Source organism: Dermacentor albipictus, chromosome 7 (genome assembly GCF_038994185.2).
Source record: "Dermacentor albipictus isolate Rhodes 1998 colony chromosome 7, USDA_Dalb.pri_finalv2, whole genome shotgun sequence".
NCBI classification, from domain to species: domain Eukaryota; kingdom Metazoa; phylum Arthropoda; class Arachnida; order Ixodida; family Ixodidae; genus Dermacentor; species Dermacentor albipictus.
In genome coordinates this window covers 4,652,666-4,679,750 of record NC_091827.1, presented here as the reverse complement: position 1 = coordinate 4,679,750, position 27,085 = coordinate 4,652,666, and the positions used below count along the sequence as shown (strand labels likewise).

General features: G+C 44.2%; 1 protein-coding gene across 5 annotated transcripts in view; it reads left to right on the top strand.

Moving 5' to 3' along the window:
- gek (serine/threonine-protein kinase gek) overlaps positions 1-27,085 on the top strand; it is a 309,659-nt gene that overhangs the window by 146,821 nt on the left and 135,753 nt on the right. For all 5 annotated transcript variants that reach the window (XM_065455026.1, XM_065455025.1, XM_065455029.1 and 2 more), the window contains exons 8-15: positions 1,623-1,791; positions 5,985-6,067; positions 12,396-12,612; positions 15,052-15,171; positions 17,159-17,292; positions 19,246-19,352; positions 19,447-19,582; positions 21,009-21,160. In XM_065455026.1, the coding sequence (XP_065311098.1) occupies positions 1,623-1,791; positions 5,985-6,067; positions 12,396-12,612; positions 15,052-15,171; positions 17,159-17,292; positions 19,246-19,352; positions 19,447-19,582; positions 21,009-21,160 (1,118 nt within the window). The remainder of the gene's footprint in view (positions 1-1,622; positions 1,792-5,984; positions 6,068-12,395; positions 12,613-15,051; positions 15,172-17,158; positions 17,293-19,245; positions 19,353-19,446; positions 19,583-21,008; positions 21,161-27,085) is intronic.

Below are 27,085 nucleotides of genomic sequence, written 5' to 3'. Positions count from 1 at the left end.
TTTGTTCTTGATTGCGACATGCAACCAATCCGACGTTTCACAATATCGGAAACGATTGATAGTCTCTCCAGATTTAGCAAATTCAATCAATAACGGCCCCTGTCTATCGAAAAAAAAGAAGTCAACAACATCTTTCCGGCAGAAATGGCGGCCTTTGCTTTCCTTGGGGGTGGTGAATTGAAATGTTTTCACTGTAAGCTTTGCTGTCGTGTTTCAGGCTCATAGTGGCGGCACCATGATTCATCCCCGGTCACAATTGCAGACAAAAAGTTGTCACTCTCATTGTGATATCGGATTAGATGAGTCAAGGCATCTGGCGGTGGTTCAAAATCTTGGGCATCCACAGTGGTGTAGCTAAGTCGTCTGGCACCCGGGGCCCATAGGTCTTCTGTCACCCACCCCCCCCCAACGGGTGTAGCCGGCGGAAAGAGGGGTGTCTTCAGACGCCGGGTACATGTGCCGGTCTACGTGAGAGATAACTGTTAAGGTACTTAATCTCTTCATTATGTAAAGTAATCAAAGCCTGACTCACACACGCACTTCCACCATTATAGATATGCCATGTCTCTATCATAAGATGCGTATCTTCATTCTTGTGCCTGTACAATATTGTGCATTTATCTAACTCTGGCATGCAGTTAAAATCTTGGCAATGTAGGGAAAGATTAGATGGTGATCTACCGGTTAACGACCTTTTATGTTCCATTAGCCTATAATTGATACATCGCCCCACTTGCCCTACATAGAACTGGCCACAGCTAAAGGGAACATTATAAACCACACCCATACGACAGTCAGTAAAACTGTTGTTCTTATTGTGCTCCACAGGACAAATATCTGTTCTCCGCCTCTGCGGCTAGTGCAGCTTTTCATTTGAAAGCGGCACCATAGTGGCTTCACCTGTTTGGTGCCATTACGATAATGCCACATTATGGGCCACGCTGCATACCGTTACGACCAACATATTGTATGAAACTGTATGAAAATAGAGATTTTTAGATTAGGGGACGCAAGTGGCTTGTATATGCAAGAACTAGGGGCCATGGTACTGCACATGCGCAGACCCCTACGTCTGGTTGTGCGCATGTGCAGTACTACCACCCCTAGTTCTTGTGTACACAAGTCACTTGTGACCCCTAAATTAAAACTCTCTAATAGCGACGTCACTCACAGCGTCGCTCGTGTACTTCACTTGGCTACTGGCATGGCTATAGCGGCTGTGATACTGACTTTTCTAGATGGCGCCAGCTATGCACCATATTTGTCATTTTCAATTACAAACTGGCGCATTTTTTAAATCCTCAAATCTAAGCTGACCTTAGAGTTTGGCATACGGTTATTTGAAAAAAGACTATCATCCTGGATTCGAATAAATACGGTGTAAATGCCCCCCCCCCCCTTTCCTAACAGAGATGTAAAAGCATTTGTTGGAATGAAGGATCACTCTTTCCTACCTGTTGTGTCCTGCCTCCACTTCTTTCCGCGTCGGTCCACTCGGGATGTTTAGTCATTGTGCCTACTCCTAGCTAGCCATATCTCCACACTTATGGAATTTGATGCTATAGCGGGAGATATATATAAGCAAATTGATGGTCACACTTTTCTATTTTCTTTGTCTTCAGAACTGCTTTGATTTTCCGGATGACCCTGGCTGCAATATTTCGGAAGACGCCAAGGACCTTATGAGGCGGTTGATCTGTAGCGCTGACTCTCGACTTGGGCAGAATGGACTGCAGGACTTCAAGAGCCATTCGTGGTTCAGCAGTGTTGACTGGGACCACATACGAGAGAGTATGTTACATTGTCATGAATATTATTTGGACTTCTCCATTGACAGCATTGCATTCAACCACACAGCTTTAAAAAGAAGTACACGGGACCAGTGCAAGTGCATAGAATGCGTATTTCTGCGTTGCCTATGCTCAACACTTGTGTGCATGTGGGAGCTGCAAGGAAAAAAATGTGGGGACGGCGCCTAGGTACTGTGGAGGAGCACACGGTTTGCTGTGTTCGTTTCTAGCCAATGGCAATGTGCTCTTGGCAGGAACTGGCCCTTAACTTCCTTTCATACGGGATCACAGCAGCTGGTACAGGGTCCATAATTGGGAAGCATACAAAGAAATAAATTAACTGTAACAATGTGTCATTATTCATTAGTCAGTGGCTGCTAACAGCATCTACCTAAGTCCCCACACCTGCGCTTTGTGCAGGGTCACTTCGCTCCCCTTGCCAGGAACCCTATGTATGAGGCCTGCTGGTGAAGCATAGGCAAAGAACTACTGGAGATGTGAAACGGGGAAATGATACAATAATGCAGATTGAAAAGAAAAAAGGAGGAAAAAGGAAAAAGAACTCCATCAAATGGTTATTCGAACCACAGACCTTTAAATCATGAACGCCATACTCTGACCGCTCAAAATTGAATACTCTGAGCGGTCATCTTTCATTTGCTATGCCACGAAAGGCGAACAAAGTGACGGCTTATTACAGAGTAATTATCAACAATTGCGTTGTGCAGCTCAACTAGGGATAAACCTAAACGTGTCTTCCTCCATAGTACCTAGGCACAGTCCCCACATATTTCTTGGCAACTCATGCTTGCACACGTGAGTCAGGAAAGTGCAATGTAGTATGTCTCGCATGTCTGCTCTGTTGAAAGAACAGAAATACACACATAAGACAGCATTCAAATCTTCGTAAACCACCATTATCAGCTCAAAGCAAAGTTCCGAAAGTGCTGTTGTATGGTATTTTCAATCACTACTGCTCCCTGTTTGAGTGCTGCGTGGCTTCACAAACTGCTTTGATGTGGAGCCACACCTGAAAGCAAAATTTACAGCAGACTGTACACCAATGTACAACTGAATGTATTGACTACTTGGTTTGGGCTATGAGGTTGAAAATGCAGTAATTCGTGTTCTAACACACTGTCAGAATGAGTAAACTGAGAAATGTGAAAGAATGTGTAAGGTGTGTTTGCACATGGATGACATTATTCATCTCCGCTTTGTGCTACTAAAGAATAAAGGTCTCGTGGCAGAACACATTTTTTATTTGTGGCATGCTGTAACTGCTGATTCTTTTGCATCCGAGCTTTTTTGTGTTGTATATAGTGGCCCAACATATTCCTTCATGCTCCACAAAGAAGGATAATTCACCACCTTGTGGCATGAACTAATTGTCGTCACTCCTTTGTTTCATTTTCTGTGGTTTTATGCATTAATGGCATGAGCGACCACTAACTACTTTGAGCCTTTAGCATGGTAGACAGTGTCAGAATTGACTGCAAGCGGGCGGTAGTGAACGCAACTACAAAAATAATATAGCAAAGAAATATGCAGTAGCATACAGTAAGCCATCTATGGCCATGGGAATGAAATGATATTGCACTGGTTTGAGTGGATCATTAAAGGAGTCAAGGAAGCACTGAGGAATTATTGGGGAAACATGCAGTGAAACTAAAACTTTGAAGCGGGAGCAATGAAGTTTCACGAGCTTTGCCAACAGTGTACTGGACACTTGTAAAGCAATTTGTGCGAGTTTAAACAAGAATTTTTGTGAAATGAGTCACGATATGCAGTTTGACAGCGTTAAGTAGCAGCAACAGAGTCAACCGTGCTGTGCATTATTTTGTGAAGAAAACACAGTTTAAATTTTCTTGTCTTGAAGAGAGTGCGTACAGCATTAAGGGGGGATGTGGGACATAGACCAAAAACTTTAAATCTTTATTTTTTTGAGGTATAGTGCTAAAAACTTGTACATATATGTAATGCTATGTGCTTATTTACAATATAAGGTCTATTTTTGTTTATCTCATTTATCTCCTTTGATTCGAATTTGATTATGCAAGATTCCTTTAATTATGTTCTGCAAAGATTTTCAAAACATCTGTTCTTTAGATTTCGCTAAATAGGGTTTCAATGGCTTCTGTATGAGTCGAAAAGAAATGCAATAAGACCAACCTTGATGCTCTGGCTTACCTAGAACAGGAGTGGCAAGGTATTGAACTTGAAACTTGAAAAGTGTTTTGCTGGCAACTAACTTTGAAGTCTCGCAACTCTTGTTCTAGGTAAAGCAGAGCAATAAAGTTGGTCCTTTTTTTTTTTTTTTTATTCAGCATTGATTCAGACACAGTGAAGGTCTTGGATGGCAAGGCTAAAGGCAGTACATTGTCTGCCTGACTAAGGCCCTGTCACCCATACATTGCTCAACAGTGTGGTAGCATATAACATACAGATAGTATACACACATATCAATAGCATGGATTAGACGTACATAGCATACATTGCAAACATACGTGCATTAAATACAACAATAACTATACAACTTTCTAAGCAGAAACCGTTTAGGATCAACAGAGTAATATAAGCACAAAAAAACTATATACATAATATATATATACATATATACACAATATATATACATATATATATACATATATATATATATATATATACACATATATACATACATATATATACACACACACACACACATATATACAAGCACAAAATGAAACGCACTTAAAATAATTGTACATAAGACACACAAAAAACCAATTAGCACAATGTCAATCAGAAAGGGAAAGCAAATATTTTTTCATGGCACTTTTAAAGCAGTTTAATGATCTGAAGTTTTGCGCGATAGTGATCGTGTTAGGATGTGCATTTATGAAGGATGGGACTAAGTATGCTAATTGTTTTTTACCGTAGTTCGTCCTGCAAAATGGAACTCTAATATGGTCATGCCTGAAATTGTATTGGGTGTAACTTGAGAGGTGGTTTTGATAAAAGATGAGTGAATTTTTCTTGAGTTCACCTCGTATGTGTATAGCGAGCTTAAGTTCGTACAGTTGATTAATTCTTAAAAGTGCATGCTTTATGAAGAAAGGTGCCGTGTGATCGCGGAGTCCAAGGTTCTCAACACAGCGAACTGCTCGTTTTTGGAGACATATCAATCGATCCAAGTTTGATTGGAATGTAGTCCCCCATACCAACAGGCAATAGCTAAGATGAGACTGAATTAAAGCATAATACAGGCGGAGTTTCAACCAAGTAGGAACAAAGTATCTAATTTTAAACAATATGCCTATTGACTTACAAATGCTAGAATGAATCTTCGTTACATGAGGTGTAAAACTCAGGTTCTCATCAAAAAGCACACCTAAAAATTTAAAAGCTGAAGTCCGCTCGATTACACAACTATTGAACTTCACACAAAAAGCACAGTCATCAGGCCTATTTCTAGGCTTAAAAACCACGTATTTTGTTTTATTGACGTTTAACTGCAGGTGGTTTGCTGATAACCAAACTGAAAGTTGATCTAACCAATTATTAGCTGTAGTTTCTAGCACTCGTAAACTGTCACCTGAGAAAAACAAACTTGTGTCGTCAGCATACAAGACTATGTCTGGAGTAAGCGGTATGTTTACAATATCGTTTACGTATAGAATAAAGAACAGGGGACCCAAAATTGACCCTTGAGGGACACCGAGTGCAATTTCTTTCTTGTATGAACAAAACCCATTATAACACGTGTATTGCTGTCTGGTAGTGAAGTAATCTTGAATCAGTTTCAGGGCCACACCGCGAACTCCGTAGTATGTCAGTTTATTAAATAGGATGGTGTGTTCAATGGAGTCGAAAGCTTTTCTAATATCCAGGAAAAGACCAACCTTGCATTCCTTGAATCACACAGAAGGCATTGGTACCTTGTTTAACGAAATTTCAGGAACAGATATTTTGCAAATCGTTGCAAAAAAATATTTAAACCGAGCTCACGTAAAGTTAGAACCAGAGGAGATAAGCAAGAATGGACTGCATGCTCAAAATATGCACATTACATTGTATATATGTACAAGTTTTCAGCACCATATATCAAAGAATAATTTTTTTATAAGACCCACCTCCCCCTTTAAGATCAACTCTGGGACTCCTTCTGTATCAGTGCACAACTTAATTAACGAACTCCAACTGTGGCTGCAGGTCGGGCGCCCTACATTCCGGAGGTCAGCAGTCCTACGGACACCTCCAACTTCGATGTGGATGACGCTGACCTCAAGCAACCAGTGAGGATGTTTATCATACCTATTGTTTAGAGCAAATTAGACAATATCTATTTTTCAATTCACCATTTTGTGTAGCACCAAGTCTGCATTTATATGTTTCTATGGTTAGACACTGTATAGACTCATGTTATAGTCACGCGTTCATTATTGAGATCTTGTACTAGAAATCAAGATGTGGCTGCTACATAAATATGAAGGCAAAGTTTTCTCTCTTTGTTTAACCTTTAACTCTCAAGTTCTTTTCTTGAAAAGGCCGCAACATTTTTCACATAATGCTTTTTGTTAAGTTGCCATTTTTTTGCAAGCGATGTTCTAATTAAAATAACCCACTCGAACCCATTTATAAAAATTGTGATTCTTACACAGAAATTGGCCTTTACATCAGCATTTCATTCTAGGTGGAGTTAACCTTCAAAACAAGCAAATTTAATGACACTAAGGCTGCCATCGGCAGATATGATTCGGCACCACTTTGTCAGGAAATTGGATTTTCAGTATCTTCATTCTTGATCTTTGCATCTTTCCACTCCATGGGACAAATTTTTGCTAAACAGCAATAAAAAATAAATAAATAAAAAGAAAAGAAAGAAAGAAAGAAAAGAAGAGAAGCCTAGTACATGCATAACATCGTTCTAAAAGAACGATGTTATGAAACTCTCATGAAAAACTCTCACTCTCATGAAAAGCGCCGGCAGCGGGGAGCGAATGCTTCGTCTGCCTCTTGCTCCAATGGGTTGCCTAAACTCCAAAATTATGTACGCAGCCTTCAATGCTAAACACACCGGTAGACAGCTTACATGATGCCACGGCGTCTCGGCACGCAAACTCTTTGCACACGGCACATGTAACTCTAAAGCAAGGTGCACGCATGCGTATGCACTCAGCCACGCTTACAGCCATGTGCAGCCATGGCTGAAAAGTGTGCCAGAAATCGCCATGCATACCAAATTACCCCCCCCCCTTCCCCTCGCATGTGCTTGATCGCATTACCGTGAACTCGCTCCCCTTCCCCTCTTTCCCTTTGCTCGCATGAGGGAGGCAGCACTCGTGTGCATGAAGCCACCATTTGTCTCTCTCTCGCACACTTTCACTCGCACTTAAAGTACAAAGTGCGTGGGGCGCAGGGCGCTCTTGTCACGCCTTGCTCGATTTGAGAGGTGCTTCTGCAGGCAGCCGCTTGTAATTCAATCATTTGACCATCTGCATCTCCGGAAGTTTACGTTTATCGTCTTCGGCATTCCTTTGCTGCGGAAGCAAAATTTCGTCATATTGAAATTGCATGCAAACACACTTCATTATATTGAGGTTATAATTACATGATGTTCTGTGGACAAGAAGTTATGAAAAGTTCAATACTTTTTTGCGACGGGAATTTCGTTACCTTGAAATTCGTTATATTGAGGTTTAACTGTATAAGCCTGCAATGCAATTCTCTATACAATGACAGTGAAACAAATGTAGACTGCTTTGCGCACTAATGCATATTATTCAGGGTGTCTACCAACCGGGAAAACCGGGAAAACCGGGAATTCTCAGGGATTTCGCGTGGTCTGGAAAAAGTCAGGGAAAACTCAGGGAATTTGGGCCTCTATCAGGGAAAATTAGCGGCAATTTTATTGAAAGGGTCGAAAGTCGCGGTAATGCTGGCTCGAGTAGCAGACAGGAATCGTAATGAATCGTCTTTGACGCCCTGTCGTTGGCAGGAGGAGTTGCCAGGGTACAGTCAACGAGCGACTTTCCGGATTCCCGATAATTTGGACGGCTTCGCGGCGCCACCTCGTACCCCATAGTGTCAACGTATCAGAACCTGTGAAATTTCCGACGCAAGAACTCTTTGCCGTCCGATTTTCCGGACGTTTTGCCGCGACCACAGGTCCGAAACGGCATTAATCAAAGGCACTACCGCTGCCGTCTTGATTACTTCGCCGCCTCGAACCGGCACTCTCGCACGCAGATCCGCTGGCACCCGTTGCCACCACTGCGGCAACGCTAGGCCTAGCTGCTTCGACGTTCGCTATGAAGCTTCTTGCCAGTGGGTGCCGAACTTTTTATTGAAAGAATTCGCTGCTGTCAGCAATGGCACGGACTCCACCTTTGTGGTCCTCGCGATTGGATTAGAAACCTGGAAAACACGGTGCGTTGCATAATGCCGCTTCGTGAAAGTCAGCTTCGCCTCTGTACAGAAATGTTACTCGGTAAAGCTTACGGGAAAGTATTGCAGTGAAGCATAACAAGCGTGGGAAGGGGCTATTGCCACGGAATACAGTATGTATATCTTAATTATGCACGCGGGCACCCGGCATTTCCTGTCACAGTACGAGCACAGGTATGCCTAATACGTGTACCGACAGGCCTTCAGAGCGTTTTCGAACGTGCCTGTGGCGGTTTGAGCCCCTAAGGGCAGTAAATGACACGCATTTATTTTTTTCCAACTGGCCGATTTTCGGAAGTTTTTTCGGCCCCTAGGGAGCTCGAAAAATCGGTCGCGGACTGTGCAACTGATCAAGATGCTTCAAATGGTCCTTGGGGCGAACGAGTCGCGGAAGGCGGACAAGAACAGAAGTGACCTACGCATTGAGGAATAAACGAGAAAGGAAGCTTGTTGCCGCCGTTTTGAAAGAGCTTGAGCTCAAAAAATAAAGTTTTGGCTGATGCCGAGATGCAGGTGTCCCTCATCCAAACCAAAATACACTCTTTGAAGCAGTGCAACACAACACTCGGGCGTCGTGCGCGGGCTGAGAGTATGTCAGGACTGTTGAGGTTGACTTACGAGCTCTTGAGAGAGAATCTCAATTGTGACAGAGTTCAGGCCTCATCCCACTGAGGTTGCTATCAGTTGATAGAAATAGCTCATATTAGAAAATATTTGCCTTTGTATGCATCTCCTTTTTATTCATATTTGATAATGTCCGACCCTATTTGCAATTGTTTTCGATGACACTTTATTTGCTGTGCATTTTACTAACCCCTGCCTTCTATTCTCTTTTTGAATAACATCAACACTGCTTCTTAGTATTCAAATTGGATTAAGTTGCTTTTTTTTTTCATGTGCTTACTAGAGAGTGACAGCATCAGGCGATATGGTTTCAGCCCGTGTTGATATAAAACATAGTTCTGCATCACTCAGGGAAATTTGCAATGGCACTCGGGGAAAACCTGGAAAACTCAGGGAATTTGGAAATGTCAACTTGGTAGACACCCTGATTATTTTGTAGTCTACATTTGTTTCACTGTCATTGTGTAGAGAATGAGTTGACATGCATGACTCATTACAGCATAACACAGCGAAGTAAACCGTGAATTACTAGTACACATCTTTGGCAGCATTGGTGCCAACCAGCAAAAAGAGCACCGCTTGAGGTTTGGAATGAAAAGCTACAGCTAAAGATGAAAGGAGTGTTCTTTCAAACTTCCCAGCATGTTGTAGTATGAACTCATTTATTCATTTTGATTTCATCATACAAGTAGCTTGCTTTGCTTATGATTCTTAACTCTTTGTGGTCATACATCAGGCCCTTCCCTACGCTTCAATACAGTAGACTTCCATTCATACAATTTTTTGGTTAATTTGATCCTAATCGAAGGTCCACGCCAGCACCCATGCATTTCTGTGAGCCCAAACGTTCCAACTTGACCAGTCAGCATGCTTGCACTTGATCCCTACGGTGACCCCAATTGCGACCTCTTTAGTGGCAGTGTCGGCCTCGACAGAGGTTAGGGGACAGTGAATGCGTTGAACGCACATTATCTCCCGCCGAAAACGCCTATTTACCCTAGGAGGATTTTTAAGCAATAACTGTAGCTCACATTGTCCAATTACACTATTTACCTGTTTGTAATATGCCCATTTTTCTTTCTTTTGTTCCAAGAAAATTGCTTGCATGGTACAACTGGACACGAAACCAAAACTGAGTTTGTGGCATTCATATGCTTTACCACATAACATGGATGTGTTATGCGCCAACGGATGGGCACATGCTCTTGCGTGCATTGGTGCTTTTTTTTGTGTGTATTACGGCAATTTACGGGAACTCCTTTATTGTTGATATATAATTGCATTTCATAGCACATTTGTCTGAGGGAAACACTTCTTCAGCAGCACACTTGAAGAATTTCGTATGTATTTTTCGTTCCTGAAGGCATCGAAAGGACGGTGCCATTTTTTTGCATGTGCCATTTTACGTAGAATATTAACATCAGTTTAGTCAATGCAAAGATGATTTTAAGGCCGAAGAGGGATATATTTTGCATACAGAGATCCAGCAAGAGTTCTCTGTTGCAAGCACTGAAGAAAGCAATTACGATTACTCCAGAGAAAATGGTTTATGTTGTGATCACCTAAAATATGATGCTAATGGGAAACTGGCACACTGCACAAGTGACTCAAGAACAAAGCTTATGGAGCTTCAGGAAATTTCCAGAGGGAAGCTTTCGGAGTAAATTGCCTGCTGGCCAGCTGTTCACATACGAGTGCTGTTTCTGTGCAGCATCGAAAAAGTGTGAGAGTTTCTGACCGGATGACAGCAAAGTGGTTGATGCTTGTGATGACCGCAAAGTCTTTACGCTTGCCCACTTACCAGCTTCTTACAGATAAGCAGTAGATTACCAGATTGGTACAAGATTCTAAATAGCGTTCCAGTTTATTGAACAGAATGTGTTCTTCTCTTTCCTTTTCTTCTTTTTCTTCTAGTATTTCCCTGTAATGCCGTTCGGTCTCAGTCATGGAAGTGTGTTCAGTCGATTCGGTCGAAGGCTGGTAAGGTGATTCCTTGTGGGCCTGACGAATACAGACTTACTTTCTGTCTGCCACCTGCAACTGTAACATTTTAATAGTATCTGAGAGTGATTCGCTTTTACCATTCTGACACGTCGCTAACATATTGAACCCCTTAAATGTTTTATTATTTTGGCCAAAAGTGACCTTATTTTGCTATCTTTATTTTATGGCTTATTTTCAAAATTCACTCCATAGAAAACCTTTCTAAAGCTTTCTAAAGAAAAAATGCTTTATTTTACTATTCTACAAAGCAAAGTTCTTTACACCGAAGAAAGTTTTTTGTCCATTCTAGCATTTCTAAGGCAGGTCACAAATTATGTGGAACTTCATGAAGCATGGAACAGTGCACAAAGTTTTGCCACAGGGCTCACCCCAGATTGTTTCAGATCTGCCGAATGGCACAAAAAATGTGCAATTCCAAAAATCCAGCCTTTGAGCACTGACAAAGTGCTGTCAGCTATGTAGCAGAAAACAATGATCGCAACAAAAGTGCCCTTCCAGCGCTGACAAAATGGCTGCCACCTGTGTTGTAGGACATGAAGGCTGAATCAATGCAGCCTTCAAACCGCTGAAAAAGTGCTGACATCTATGTAGTAAAACAAAAAATGAGTGAAATAACCATGAATTACAAGCGCTGGCACTGCAATCGTCTATGTAGCAAAAGAGAAACTAAGTGGTAGTGCTGGGTTCATCCAAATCGCTTTGGAAATATTGCCGTTGACGAGCCGAGCTTATCCAAAGCAAGGTTAACCAGGATCGTGTTGACAAGCTGAGCTCGTTCGAAACACTTAAGGGGTTAACAGAAGTCTACTTCATTCGACTAACTATATAACAAGCCTGCACTTGAATTTTGTGTGAGGTAGTTTTTTCATCTTACTGGCCCAAGCAAAGAAAACAGGTTTGTGTTCTGCATTGATGCAGTTTCCTTGTTCAGATATTTATAAATGTCTAGTGAAGAAGGCAATACATCGTTTGATTGAATTCTTGAGGAAGACATTAAGGAAATGTGAGAAAGCATGAGTACTTAACCTACGTGTCGAGGCATAGAGGTGTTGTGTTCCGGTACAGTAAGAAAAATGACATTAAAAATTGAAAGAAAATCTTATGAAATGGAATAAAACAGGGAACGGAAGGACAGGGAGGCCTCAAAATGAGACTTATGACTTATGGGACACGGAATGTCAGTTTATTGTGTGCAGATAAACAAGATAGATGCCTTGTATAGAGGCATGTGTTGAGAACTTACTCTTTGTGATAACCAACTCTAGTATTGTATTGAACACTTGAGATCTTAAATGTGACATGATTATGGCTTAGAACCAAGAATTGTTTGATATCATTATAAATTTAAATTTCTGCCATCTGTCTCTCAAGTCTGGAAAGCTTGAAAAGCATGTTGGGATAGTTACTACAAAACATGATGCTGCAGTTTGATAACCCTTTGATAAAACTGCCTGCAAGAATAGTGTCACTTGGCATTGCCTGACCTTGCATGCTACAAAATTGGGAGCTTTTATTCCTGGAATGTAACATGTTACGTGCACTGCGCAGGAGTCGGGACCACCGAGCACCAACGCAGTGTTCTCTGGGCTGCACCTGCCCTTTGTGGGCTTTACATATACATTAGGAAGCCGCCTGGCTAGTGGTGCGGGCGAGTCAGTGGTGGACGGCATTGCTACCCATTCGGGTGACCAGAGCCACCTGTCATGTGAGAAGAGGATTCGAGCCTTAGAGAGGGAGAATGCTGAGCTGGGCCAGCGCCTGGCTAGTGAGTGATACCTTTTCGTGATTAGTACTGTACAAGTATTGAATGAAACGCTGCTTGCAATAGGACATGAACCAGATGACGAATGTAAGAGCTTGTCTTTGTCATCTGCTTTATATACTTAAAGGTCCCCTCACCAGGTCTGGCCATCTTGAGCTGACAGGCGCAGAGCATACATTGTGTGATAACAACCGTGTCTGCAAAGTATTACATCGCTACGGACCGCGGAAAGATCTGAAATTTCAATCCGAACACCGTTTCCCTCTTCACTCGCAGCCGCCGCACTCCACTCCAGACGATGACATAATTGTGTCCCTGCGCCTACGTAATCGTGTCTGCGGTGTGACGTTGCTCGTGGTGACACGAGACTTCGACAATTATTCAAGACAACATCTGTTATCTTTGCGATCTGTTGCTTGAATTGACGAATTGAAGTTTTGAGAAACAATAAAACACACAAACTAAATGTTTACGTGTTTTTTCGTTTTACTTCGTGCCGAAGCAAGCGAGATGTACTCCCGCTTTGTCTGCTTGTTCCCACGGTCGTGCGGTCACGTGCGCAGGCACCAAAACTATGCCATTTACTACCGTGTTCCAGCGCGTGATCACGCTCTGCGATCTGCTTGTTCTGCCTCAGTATTTGTGTAGCGCTGAATTGTACCACTAGTCATGTTTCCTTGTGCGCAGCACACAAAATCGTGCGCTGTGCAAACGAGACAACAACTCGCGCGTGACACCGTCGGCAAAAGTGCGTAGCACCGAAAAACACGAAAAAAAAAAAAGCGAGGAGCAAGGAAAAAAAAATGAAGGTGGGGCCTGTGACGTATGCGTCACATGATTCTCGAGGCCCAGTATGGGAGAACGCAGGGAAGGAATTTCGCTTCCGTAGGCTAGAAGGGGCGAGTGGAGACTTGGCAGTGGAGCCCGCCTGTTGAAATCATGGGTTTGTGGTACTGAAATATTTCTGTCTCTGCTATTAATGAGCCGATTTGAAACAAATTTGCGGCAAAACGCTCCCTAGAGGACACAAAAACAACAACCAGTGTATAACCAAAATTTGCTATGGGGCCTGGTGAGGGGCCCTTTAAAAGATGTGTTTGGCAAGTTGGGTCATTATACTTAAGAGATTAAAAGAAAGAAAAGAAAAACTGACACTGACCAGAAAGATGAGCACCTGTGCTGTTTTCTGTTTATTGGCGGCTTCTTCTTTTATGCTGGTGTGGACAGGTGAGCAAGACATGAAGCACATGAGAAACATGAGTGCTTGTATTTGTTTTCTTGGTCTCTTTGTGTAGTACATGAAGCAGATGACAAAACTGAACATTTGTGTATGTCATCTCCTTCATGTGCTTTGCTTAATATCGAAGAAAAAAAGTAGTTTTCACAACAGGACACGGAGCAGACAACCAAGATGAGTGCTTGTGTTTGTCATTTGGTCTAGATTCTGGTATATGAGCAATGAAACAAACGGTGCTTGCAACAGGACATGAAGCAGACAGCAGACACGAGCTCTTGTGTTGGTTGTCTCCATCATGTCCTGTTGTTTAAATAATGAGAAAAATTGTTTTCACAGCAAAAGATGAAGCAGATCGCAAACACAAGCTCTCCAATTTGCTGTTTGCTTATGTCCTGTTGTAATGACTATCTCTTTCATTACCCAAGTAATGTTACCCAAGTTTTATTATGCAAGCGCTAACCAGCCCAAACTATATTTGTTTTAAGTACTTCATAAGTTGTGTATATGACCTTTCTTTTGATCTTTTAAACTTCCTCTGTGGGAGTACAGGTTGCTTCTATGTTCACACACTTTAAAATGCTCCACAGTTAATGACTGATCTTTAGGACATGACTGATAATTCAGAAATGTTGAAATGCCATGAACCCCATAGAGCCAATGTATAAGGACATCTGAAATTTCGTATGTCAGCACCCTTTGGAGCATCCAATTTTTCAGACTTTTTGCTGTGACCGCTAGTTTGAAATGGCATTAATCAAAGCCACCACCATAACCATTTCAATGATGTCGCAGCCTTGAACCAGTGCACTTGCGCACCGACCTGCTGGCACCCATAGCCACTGTGACAACGCTAGGCCTAGCTTCGCTACCAGCTTCGCTAGCTTCGCTACCAAGCTTCCTGCTGTTCAATGCCTTATATATTATTCAAGGATTTGCCACTGTCAGCAATGATGCCGAATGCTGCCTTTGGCGTCTTCGCCAATGGCTAGGACGTGTGGAAAGCGCAGCAAGGGTGAAGCATTGCATAATGCTGGTTCCCACCGGAAGTCTGAAAAATCACATGTTAACTGTATTCACAATAGTTTCAAATGTGGGCAATGTTTGATGTGCCAGTCTTTTGCATGGCAGTGTTGCTATGTATTGCCTGTGCAGAGCACTTCCTGATCTTTGTACAGTTGTTTTCTTCTTTTTCTTTTCTCCTTTAGGTGATCTCAAAAGAGGACTGCCAAATTCGAACAGTGAAGTGTTACAAAGGACATCATCAACAGATGGTGAGGTCCGTAGGCTTCAGGATGAAGTCAACACCTTCAAGAAAAGGAATGCAGGTGTGTGCTCTCACAGTGAAATTTCTTGCTGGGATGAATGAGTGATTTTAAGCTGTCTCATTTATAGCTGTGTACAGTAAAATCGCGTTGAACCGTACGCAGTTAAGCTTCGTTTTAAAAGTAGTTAAGTCAAATCCCCAACTGAGCAGCCATTGAACATAATGTGTTTTGTATACCCATAAACCGTACAAGCTTATTGCGTACATATCAGTTAACACATAGCGTTTCCACTTTTCGTCACACAAACACGGCGGTATGTCGTCTCCATTGGGCGGCCCGGCAGAACAACAAGCCTCAGAGATCAGAACACTGGCCTGCAAGTGCCCTGTGTGTTTGTGCTTGAAGCCACATCAACATTCACATCAACTTGGCACCATGCCAGAGAGCGTTGTGGCGTCATGCAAGCAAGGACTCGCGTTATTGCTGAAGCTCGGATCAAAAAAGATGCCGGGCGCTCAGCATAGAAGAAAAATGAGACATCGTTCGTGCTATTGAACGTAACACGAAGAAGTCGGCGCTGGCACGCAACAGGGATCTGTTGTTGACTGCGGTGTGTGGCATTTCTCATGTGTGTGACCACGAATAGATGTCGGCTATGAGGTTCAACTTATCGCCATCGTTGCCTCTCTTGTTGCCGAAGTGTTGACTAGCGAGAGTGATGAGGATGACACGGAAAGTGACAGAACGGGCGATTCAGGCCCGACAGTGGCAGAAGTTATGTGTTACGTCAGCCTCATCAATGCAATCGTCGTGACGAGAACAGCACCCCACAATGAAAAAGGCACCCTGTGACTTCTGCAGCACTGCCGCACGTGCGCGAAGAGTACTTAACGCCAGCGAGGAATCTGCCATGCGAGTGTTTGCTGAAAAGAGGGGACTGGCTGAAGAGCTGGCTCACAGCTTCAGTAAGGTTGAGGCTGCTGTCGTCCCTGCTAGGCCACCGCGGCATCAAACGAAAAAAACACTTTTGTCGCGAGAAGTGAATAAATACTGCATGTTGTTTTCCCCTTTCATCGCACTCTCTCCGAGTTGTGTTTTTGACAGATAAGTGGGCGATCTCATGCTATTTAGGTTAAGCAGTACTGCCGTTTAGTACGTGCTTTTTCCGAACTCCAACCAACTACGGTTTCATGAGGTTTCACTGTATTTACCTGTTTTAGTGCTTAGCAGAGAGGTTATGTTGAGTGACTAAACATGTGAGTTTTGGTCATTTAAATTTCTAGTGCTTATACTGAAACACTGCGAGGCATATATGAAGAATAAGACAGTTTGAGGAGTGAAACCTGTCATTAATTAGTTAATTGAATAATGAACCAATCAGTCAGTCAACTAACCAACCAATTTTACCATCCTAGAGCAGCATCCCATCATTGATTACCAGGATTATTTCTATTCTATAACAAATCATTGGGTAGAATGAAGAAAACTTAAAATCTGGCTATTCATGTTTTGCATCAGTGGATTTTCTGCGGCTGTACCATCACAAAAAATTCAGGATTCAATGCAATATTGGTTATAGCAAAGTGAAAATTTGTTCACATACACCTCAAAAATATGTTTTCTGGTCATAACAACGTTGAATACTCAGCAAGGTAAACTTGCAATGACATGATCTGATGTCCAGAAGTACACATTTTAAATACGGGCATGCATTTTGGCCAGCATGTTGGCTTTTCTTGTCTGGGCTGTAAGTGACCCAGCATGCCAATCATGCATGATTTCACCAATTAGACAAATTCCACAGTTATAGCATGTTGTTGTACAGACAGCTAGCATGGTGGTATGTCGCACTGCTTGATAGTGAAATTGCAACCATGTGGAAATAGGAAGCTTAAATGGAAATTATGTGGTTTTCATGGAGTTTCAACCTCATGCCATTAGACAGGCTTTTAACTTTTGATAAAGGGTTACTGTGCTATATTCATTAACCTGTTTCGTAGCTTGTCTAATGCTCATTTTTTGTTCATCTCTGGTGTGCATGTAACAGAGTTGGAGTTGGAGCTGCAGCAGCGGCAGTCTTTGTCCAATTCTCACGGGAGTTACCCTGTTGGGGATGCCAAGCTCAAGGAGTTGGACAAGGCTTTGCGACTAGCGCGGGTAGAGAAGGAAGATATTCAGCGAGTGAGTGATTGTCCACTTGAGTCCTCATTGCGTCAAGTATATATGCACTTGGATTGCAGAACAGCCTAGTGAGGCAACTGGAGCAGTTTGTGATACATAGGTGGCAGTCAAAAAGTTGCACCAGGTGTATCACGTAACTTGAGCCAAGGATTAAAAAAATGCGGTAAATGTTATATTGTTTGCTGTCATGTGGTGCTCCTCAGAGTAGCTTTTATATCCTGCTTAATTAGTTACTTAGCTGATACCCCTGTCACACGGGCACCTGCGAACTCTATTTAGCTCCTTCGTCTTTACGTCAAGGGAATTGTGCTCTTCCGTGTCCCATGGTCTCCTTGCACCAAAAGAAGTTCAATGGAGATTTTGGCGAGGGGAGTTCAGCAATGACCGTTATGGCTGGATGGAGTACTCTCATTCCCAGATAGCTACAGCTGCAAAGAAAACCACGCTAATAAAATTATCATAACTGGCTCACTTACAAATTTTGGCGTTACTATTATTTTTTTTTGCCTTGGTTTATACGCCAGGTAATGGGAGTTTTTAATTTGTCTTTAAGGACATAGCGCCTGGACCTTCTGCACCAATGTTTCACCATGGCGCATGGGGAAATGTCGTTCCGCCATTTCGTTTGTTTATCTGTTTCGTCACTCATCTGGAAGCAATTGAGCTCACTGCAAACACACGCACACACACTATTACACAGCACAGAATCACAGTTCGAAGCGCACTGGTCGAACAGTGTGACCCAGGATGCCCATTCATGAAAGCAAGAGCGCAGTATGACATCGCTTTCAACTTCAGTATGCTTGGAAAACAAGTCTTGCAGTAACATGCAGTAACATACAGTAAACTTTCTTGCTGTGATTTTATTAGATTACATGCTGCGTAGAAAAAAAATTGGAGGACGCTTAAGCTTCGCCTTCAAGAGTGAAACGCGATAGCGTTATCGCACCCAGTTTGCACCGCCTATCAAACGGTCTACTCGAGCCAAACATCGTGATCGGCACAGAGAGCTGGGCCGCGAAGCGATATGAAGGCGGACGCAATCATGGGGCGAGTGGTGATCATGGGGCGAGTGGTTCTGCGTGTGCACAGAATAAATGTAGCGGGAACATACTTCGCTACTCGTGAAACTGCGACTTCTGTAATTTACATGGTCATAATTACCAATATACACAGCAGTATCACTTTCTACGGAACGTTTCTAAGGCAACACCGCATTCACTAGAGGTGATTTTGTACCGCTTTGAACGATCGAACTCGTGGCTGAGTGGTAGAGTCTTTGTCTCACACTCCGGAGACCCCGGTTCGATTCCCACCAGCCCATCTTGCAAGATGTTTTTCATTTATGAAGTGCCTTCCGGGATTTATTGCTCATGGCCAACGCCGCTGACGCCGACGCCGACGACACTGGCTTTTCTGCGACACAAGCTCCTTAATGCTGTCACATTAAAACCTACCTTTAACGGCTGGTGTATATGTGAGCAGTTGTATGCAAAAGTAAGCGCAGCAGCGCTGCTTCTGTCCCATGCGGAGTCTGTCGAAAGCTTGCATTGTGCTGTGTAGCACGGCCGCAACTCCATTGCCGTTAATCTCCATTAGGGAGTTTCATGTCAACGAAGTTTGCGGGTGTCTGTGTGACAGGGGTACAAACTGAATTATGAAAAAAAGAAATTTAATATTCACTTTAAAGCCAAATGTATTTTGTTAGGTTGTACGAGGAATCCTTTTTTTTGGGGGGGGGGGGCAACATACCTCCTGCATGGTGCTTTTTTCTGGCATTTAAGGAAAGCCTGCGAAATATGAAAAAACAACATGTCACTGGGCACATGCGCTATCAAATTACAGCATTCTCAACTGTGTTTCAAGTGAACGGTGACCTGGCTATCGCTTATCAAAGACAGCTCTTGAAATTTTTGTGTACTGAAAAAATGTTTGTCACCTTTTCATTCACAGGAGTTAAACGATGCCCAGGAGAGACTAAAACAGCAAAGCAAAGAGCTGAAGGATGCAATAGCACAGAAGAAACTTGCCATGGATGAGTACACAGAAGTCAGCGACAAGTATGAGTACACTGCATTCTTATTTTTCACTTCTTTCCACTAAAATAATCTTTTCAAACACTTACAGTGTTATCTTGTCCCCTCTTTATGCCAGGCTTTCAGAGTTGCGGACACAGAAGCAGAAGCTTTCACGACAAGTACGCGACAAGGAGGAGGAGCTGGAGAGTGCAATGCATAAGATCGACAGCCTCCGACAAGACCTTAGAAAAGCGGACAAACTGCGAAGGGAGGCAAGTACACCTCATTTTGGCAGAACTCCCTCAAAAGGAAGTTTTTATCTCCCTAAGTATCAATTTTTGTTAAGGAACTAAATTTTAGCACCATATTTGTTTTATTACATCAAGGAATTCTCTTCCCCAAAAAACTCACCGACGATTACGATAGTGCCTAATGCGAAACTTGAGCACAGCTCTATACGTCTCTTCATTTCAGAACATATTGAGGCAAAGAATTTGAGAGAGACATGTAGCAGAGTTGGCGACTGTCGGAAATCTCTCTGCGGGTCAAGTGCGTCGCCTTTTATGCATGACTCGTCGAAGATTCTAGTGTAATCACTGGTGTTGCGTGGCTTCCAGAAAGTAGTACTACACATTTCATGGTACACATACAATCAGATTACAAAACAGTCGCAAACCATGACACTTGAAACAAGTGCGAATGACGCCAAACCAAGCTAACCAAACAAGCACAAGTGAGTGTTGACGCGAGCAGGCGATAGTACAAAATGGGCGGTCTCGGTGAGACAACATGTAAGTATACATCAAGCGCTCAGGTGGGTTTGCACGACCCCATTTTTCTGCACGCATGCACCACTGAAGGGGCCGCTCTCATTAGTTTTCGCCATTTGCAGCTTGTGTCTTTTATCTCCTGCTCCTCATTCGCTCTTTCATCTTTTGCTATGCTTGTTTGCTCAGTTATGACGCCGCAGAAACCCTCGCTGCAGGAACAGGCCCCTAAGAGCTGCACTCTAAAACTTACCAAGACTGCTTATTTATGAGACAGAATTAGGTCGGTTAATGAAAAATGTCCCGGTGGCAGCCTAGCAACCAGATGAGCTAGGCTTCATAAAGATAGAGTAACTCATTAAGGTTGTTATTAAGAAAAATGTAAGCTGTGAAGGGAGACAAGTACAGGTTTTTTCACTAAGATTGCCTAGAAAAGTTTTGAACACCTTACCCTTCCATTTTGTCAAGAAATTTTTCTTCAGAAATTGCCCCAATTGCTTTTTGTGACAGAATGAGGGATAAAAAAATTTTTCAATGGCAATCTAAGTCCAGATTAGCTAGGCTCCTTTGAAATTATTAATTTTTAAGATGGCTAAGATTAGCAAAAAAGTGTAACTATCAGACGAGGACAATTACCAGTCAGTCAGTTTCAACGAAAATGTGTCTGGTAGGGAATATGGGGAATGAAGAAATTTCAGTCACTGATCAAGTCAAGGTGAAATATATATACAGTATATATATATTACAGAGCCTGTACGGGCTCCTTGTTCACACTGCAGGCTCCTTAGTGTGACCATGGAGTTTGTATGGACTCCTTAGTGTCTGCTTTTTCACCTTGACTTGGTGAATGATCCAACTTGTTCATCCATAGTTATCAGAGCCCCATTGTATAAGTCAGCATAAAGAAAAAGTACTGTCATTTGTACCACAGCTTGAAGCTCGTGCAGAAGAGACGCAAGCTGAGGCCCTGAAGGAGCGGCGGTTACGAGAGCGCAGCGACGAATATGTGCACCACCTCGAAGGGGAGCTCGAGAAGTGCCAGGTTGGACGGCCAGTGCACGACGTTTCTCAGGAGGTCTCCAGGTGGGCCATTTCTTCATTTGCATTAAACACTTCATTCCTGGCTCAGCCTTGAACTCCTGAAAAATTAGCACCTTTCCTCTTGTTATTCCTACTTCTCCCTCATTATAATTTTACTCGCTAGGTTTGCTAGCTAGTGAGTTTGCACTGATTTGTAGAGCCTTTGTGTCACATGTGCCAATGGGATGCATGCTTGTGCAAAATTTTGCTTGCGACAACAATTTATACAAGATGCTTGCATGCACAGTTCATGTCATCTTGTCTGGAGCCTCTTGTGTGTCATATGTCTCATCACAGTCACAGAAAACAAGACAAAAACACAAAAGTGTGAAGTGAAATCTTAGAGGCAACACATATCGTGTTGCCACCATCGTCAGCGGTATCATGTTCCTCACCATGATTATCATCGTTATCATCTAGGGAACAGGCTGGCTTCAGGAAGGGATACTCTACTGTGAATCACATCCATGTCATCAATCAGGTTATCGAGAAATCCGCAGAGTACAATAAACCTCTTTATATGGTTTTCATAGATTACGGAAATGCATTTGATTCAGTAGAGATACCTGCAGTCATAGAGGCATTACGTAATCAAGGAGTACAGAACGCTTACGTAAATACCTTGGAAAATATCTACAGAAGTTCTACAGCTACCTTAATTCTACACAAGAAAAGCTGGAAGGTACCTATAAAGAAAGGGGTCAAACAGGGAGACACAATCTCTCCTATGCTATTCAATGCGTGCTTGGAAGAAGTATTCAAGCTATTAAACTGGGAAGGCTTAGGAGTAAAGAATACAGCGCATATCTCAGCAACCTTCAATTTGCCAATGACATGGTTCTATTCAGCAACAATGCAGACGAGTTACAACAAATGATTGAGGACCTTAACAGAGAGACTGTAAGAGTGGGGTCGAAGATTAATATGCAGGAGACAAAGATAATGATGAATAGCCGGGCAAGAGAACAAGAGTTCAAGATCGGCAATCAGCCTGTAGAGTCTGTGAAGAAGTATGTTTACCTAGGTCAAGTAATCACTGGGAACTCTGATTATGAGAAGGAAATTCATAGAAGAGTAAAGATTCGTTGAATCGCATATGGCAGACATTGTCAGCTCCTGACTGGAAGCTTAGCATTAACATTGAAAAGGAAGGTGTGCAACCAGTGCATTTTACCAGTACAGTCGAACCCTGCTATATTGAACTCGCAAAAAATGCCCATCCCGCTACAACGAAATTCACGGTGCCCGAAAAAAAAAAAAAAAAAAACTAGTTCTCGCAGAACTTCATTAACACAAAAATTTGATATGAAACGCAGAAATAATTGCCCAAGCAGCAGTAAAATCTTTTAATGCCAAAAATCTGTGAGCTTGGCTTGCTTGCGCTTCACGGCGAGCAACGCTGTCACGCAATTTTGACATTCAGTCAGCAGACCCATCGGGACATCGTCATCACGGACAGCAACGAAATTCCTGATTACATCGAAAGTGTCCATCACCTGTGAGGCAGTTGCCTCGGCAGGCACGTCCTGTATGTCATCTTCGACATTGGAAGAGTCCTCATCATTCCGGGTGGCTTTGATAATCTGCTCATCACTCACCTCTTATTGAACACAATTATCAGCGCCAATATATTCGTCAAGCTCGAGATTAGGCGGCATGTTTCCCATTTTTTCCAGTGTTTTCCAGGCGGCCGTGATCCCCGGTGCCGCTGATGCCTCTTTGTCGTTGTCTGTAACGTCTAGTGTTGCGCCAGCAAAGTCTACGGATAGATCTTTGGCAAATCCAGCGTGCCTGAAACAGTTTGCAATTATTGAGCAACCCAGCGTGTTCCAGGCAGCAGACATAATTTGCAGCGCCACTTACATGTCCACCTTCGTGTCTCGGCCAGTTTCAGTGTTGAAGAGCAGCCGCTGAATTAACTTCCCACGATAAGCACGCTTCAGGCTCAGAATCACACCCTGGTCAAGAGGCTGTAGGACAGATGTGCAATTTGGAGGGAAAAACCTCAGCTCTGTGTTAGTGAGCTTGCCTTCTTCGGAGTGATGTCCTGAACAATTGTCCAGAAGCAAGAAAACTTTACGGTCCAGCCACTTCATGTCGCAGTCGAATGCCACCATTCACTCTGTGAAAATAGGGGGGTCATCCATGACTTGTTCGCCTTGTACTGCACAGGTAGGCTACAGTATCCCTTGAAACAGCACGGCTTGGCACATTAACGCGAAAGATTTAAGGAGCTTGTGTCGCGAAAAATCCGGTGTCATCGGCGTCGTCGGCGTTGGCCGTGAGTGCAAAATCGCGGAAGGCAGTTCATAAATAAAAACAACTCGCAAGATGGGCTGAGGGGGAATCGAACCAGCGTCTCTAGAGTGTGAGATGGAGATGCTACCACTCAGCCATGAGTTTGATGGTTCAAAGCGGGACAAGAGCGCCTCTAGTGAATGCGGTGTTGCCTTAGAAACGTGCCGTAGAAAGTTATACTGCGGTGTATATAGGCAATTATGAGCATGTAAATTACAGAAGTGACTGTTAAACAAGTAGCGAAGTACATTTCCGTTACATTTCTTCTGCGCTTGGCACACACACAGAGCCATCTTGCGGTAAACACAGAAGACCCGCTCCCCTCGCAATGTACGGCTCTGCCCTGACAGGTGGCGTGCCACTCGCCTGCTTCTCCCTCGAAGTCTTCTCGGTATCGCCGCTTACTTGCCAACCTGTCTCCTGAGATTGCTCTCGAGGTGGCAAACATCATCACTGTATCTTTGGGTGATGTCTTGTACCAGCAACTGAAGCAAAGTATTTTGGACTCCACCATGTTACTGAGAGCGCGCTTCCAGCACCTGCTCACCTCTGGGGAGCTTGGAGAGCGCCGGCCTTCCCAGCTGTTCAACAGCATGCGATGGCTCCTGGTCTCAACCAGCGTCGACGCTAACGGTGCGCTGTTGAAGCAGCTCTTCATGCAGTGCTTGCCGCCGTCCACCCGCCTTGTCTTGGCCGCTGCAGGAGACTTGGCCTTCAACCGCCTCGCTAAGCTCGCTGGTCGAGTGCAAGACGCGGCTTCTTTTGTTGACGCTCTCTCTTCAACACCATAGTCCTCTTTCATGGCCCGCTAAGAGTCCCGGATTGACCAGCTTGCCATCTCCGTCAATGCCCTTTGGATGTCCTCTCATGACCAGCATTGCTCCTCCTCACACCCCAGCTTGTCCCGTTTGCACTGTCCTCGAAACTCGCCTATTTGCTGGTACCATTGCACTTTCCAGCACCATGCCTGCCAGTGCAAGTCCCCATGCCAGTGGTCGGGAAATGCACTGTGACATCACTGATGGCGGCCTGTGATCTTTCCTTACAGCCTTTTCATCGTCATGGGTCGCTATTCCGGCCTGCGCTTCCTTGTAGACACGGGTGCCGAGGTCAGGGTACTGCCGTCCTCCAAGCGTGGCCGCGATTGTAAGTCGGCTGGCCGTATGCTCTGTGCAGCAAACTCTACCTCCATTGCCATGTACAGTATACGGTCCCTCACTCTCGATCTTGGCCTGCGGCGCATGTTCCGGTGGGTCTTCATTGCCGACGTCAATCAGCCTATCCTTGGCTCTGACTTCTTGACCCATTCCAACCTCGATGTCGGCATGCGCCGTCGTTGCCTGATTGACAGCAAGACGCAACTCTCCATCCCTGGAGTTCTGTTGGCTGTCGCCCCCACTGGCATCCACATGCTGATTCCACCATGCCCGTACGCTTGCATCCTCAAAGACTTTCCTGAGGTGACGAGGCCCTTCCATTTAAATCATCCACCCAAGCACAGTGTTACCCACCACATTGTCATGCGTGGCCAACCCGCCGCAACTTGTCTGTGCTGCCTCTTCGGTGACCAACAGGCGATTGCTAAACGGGAATTCGAGCGCATGCTCCAGCTGCGTATTATTCGCCCTTCGTCCAGTAGTATGGCCTCCCCATTTCATCTGGTGCCCAAGAAAGAACTGGGTGACTGGTGTCTGTGCGGCAAGTAACAGGCACTCAACACTAAGACATTCCACGATAGCTATCCCCTTCCACACATTCAAGATATTGCAGGCCACTTGGAACGATGCAAAATCTTTAGTAAAGTAGCCCTTGTCAAGGCCTATCACCAAATCCCCATTGAGCCTTCCGATATCCCAAAGACAGCCATTACTGCACCTTTCGGCGTAGGTGCAGTAGGTTTTATGTAGGTGTGCATGCCCTTTGGGCTACGCAATGCAGCTCAAACGTTCCAAAGATTCATTGCCGAGGTAACGCATGGACTCCTGGCTGTATTTGACTACATCGATGACATCGTCGTCACGACTCCCATCCATGAGATCACGAGCATCACTTCCTGGAACTCTTTCAACGCCTTCAACAATTTGGCCTAGTTGTCAACCCTCAGAAATGCGTCTTTGGGTCTTTCGAGCTCGAGTTCTTCGGTCATCACATCTTGGCACTGGGAATTCGTCCGTTCCTCTCCCACATCCAGGTCATGAAAAGACTTCCCAGCACCCACTTCCTTATGCCAGCTGCGTGAGTTCGTGGGCCTAGTGAATTTCTCCAGGTGCCTTATTCCGCATTGCACTGAGCTTCTGCATGTATTGACTGACGTTCTGCACCCGACCAAGAGCTCCTCATTCGCGATTTCCTGGTCTCCATAAGCTCAAGCTGTTTTCAGAGCTTCTAAATAAGCCGTCGCCGATTTGGTGCACCTCATCCACTTGAGAAATAACATACTTACTCGCATCATGGTGGACGCTTCTGGTATGGCCATCGGCGCTGTTCTCCAGCAGCTAATCGACTCCAAGTGGTGTCTACTGGCCTTCTTCTCTTGGAAGCTCCAACCTTTCGAGACTTGCTACAGTGTTTGGCCGCATGCGGCTTGCTATCTAAGATACTCCACCATCCAGCGCTTCTGGCACTTCTTGGAGGGCCAGCCATGTTATGTTCTAATGGATCATAAACCTCTACTGTATGTCTTTCGTACACTCTTCCAAGTATGTCGCACGTGAACTTCGTCAACTGGTTTATACGTTGGAGTTCATTACGGATATCCGGCACGTCAAAGGCACTGAAAACGAAGCAGCTGGTGTACTCTCCCGCACCTCCTCTCTCGGCACTTCATCAAATGTGGACTGGGAACATCTAGCTCGGGTGCAGATGGAAGACGCTGAGCTGCAAGCACTGCATGATTATCCCCATTCCCTACGTCTACAGCTCGCTCCTCACCCATTCATAGCTGGCTCACTCTGGTGTGACATGTCGTGACACCTCTGGCATGACACTTCGCCCCCTCATTCCAGCTGCTTTCCATCATGCAGTGTTCCAATCTCTTCACGACATCTGCCATCCAAGCATCCGAGCCACGCAGCGCCTCATTACACAGCGCTATGTCTGGCCAAGCATTAACATTGATGTTCGCCAGTGTGCACGTTTGTGCCTCGTGTGCCAGACGGCCGAAGTGACCTGCCACACGAGGACTCCCATGCAGTCTTTCTCGCCACCTGGCTGTTGCTTTGACCACGTCCATCTTGATTTGGTTGGACCACTTCCTCCCTCACAATTGCTGGTACATTCTAACAATGATCGACCGCCTCACCCACTGGCCCAAAGCACATGGCCATTCCAGACATTACTAGGGAAACGGTCATTACTAGGGTTTCAGCATAGGTTTCCCGCTTCGGCTGCTCCAGCATCATGACCACTGATTGCAGCTGGCAATTTGACTGTACCCTCTTCACTTCCCTCAGCCACCTGCCTGGTGCTAAACACTGCAGTACCACTGCGTATCGTCCCTCTTCCAACAGCATGGTTGAGTGGCTCCACCGCCAGCTCAAGGCTGCCCTCACTGCACGCCTGGATAGGGAGCACTGGGTCAAACCACCTTGCTATGGTGCTTCTCGGCCTGTGCACTGTCCTTCATCATGA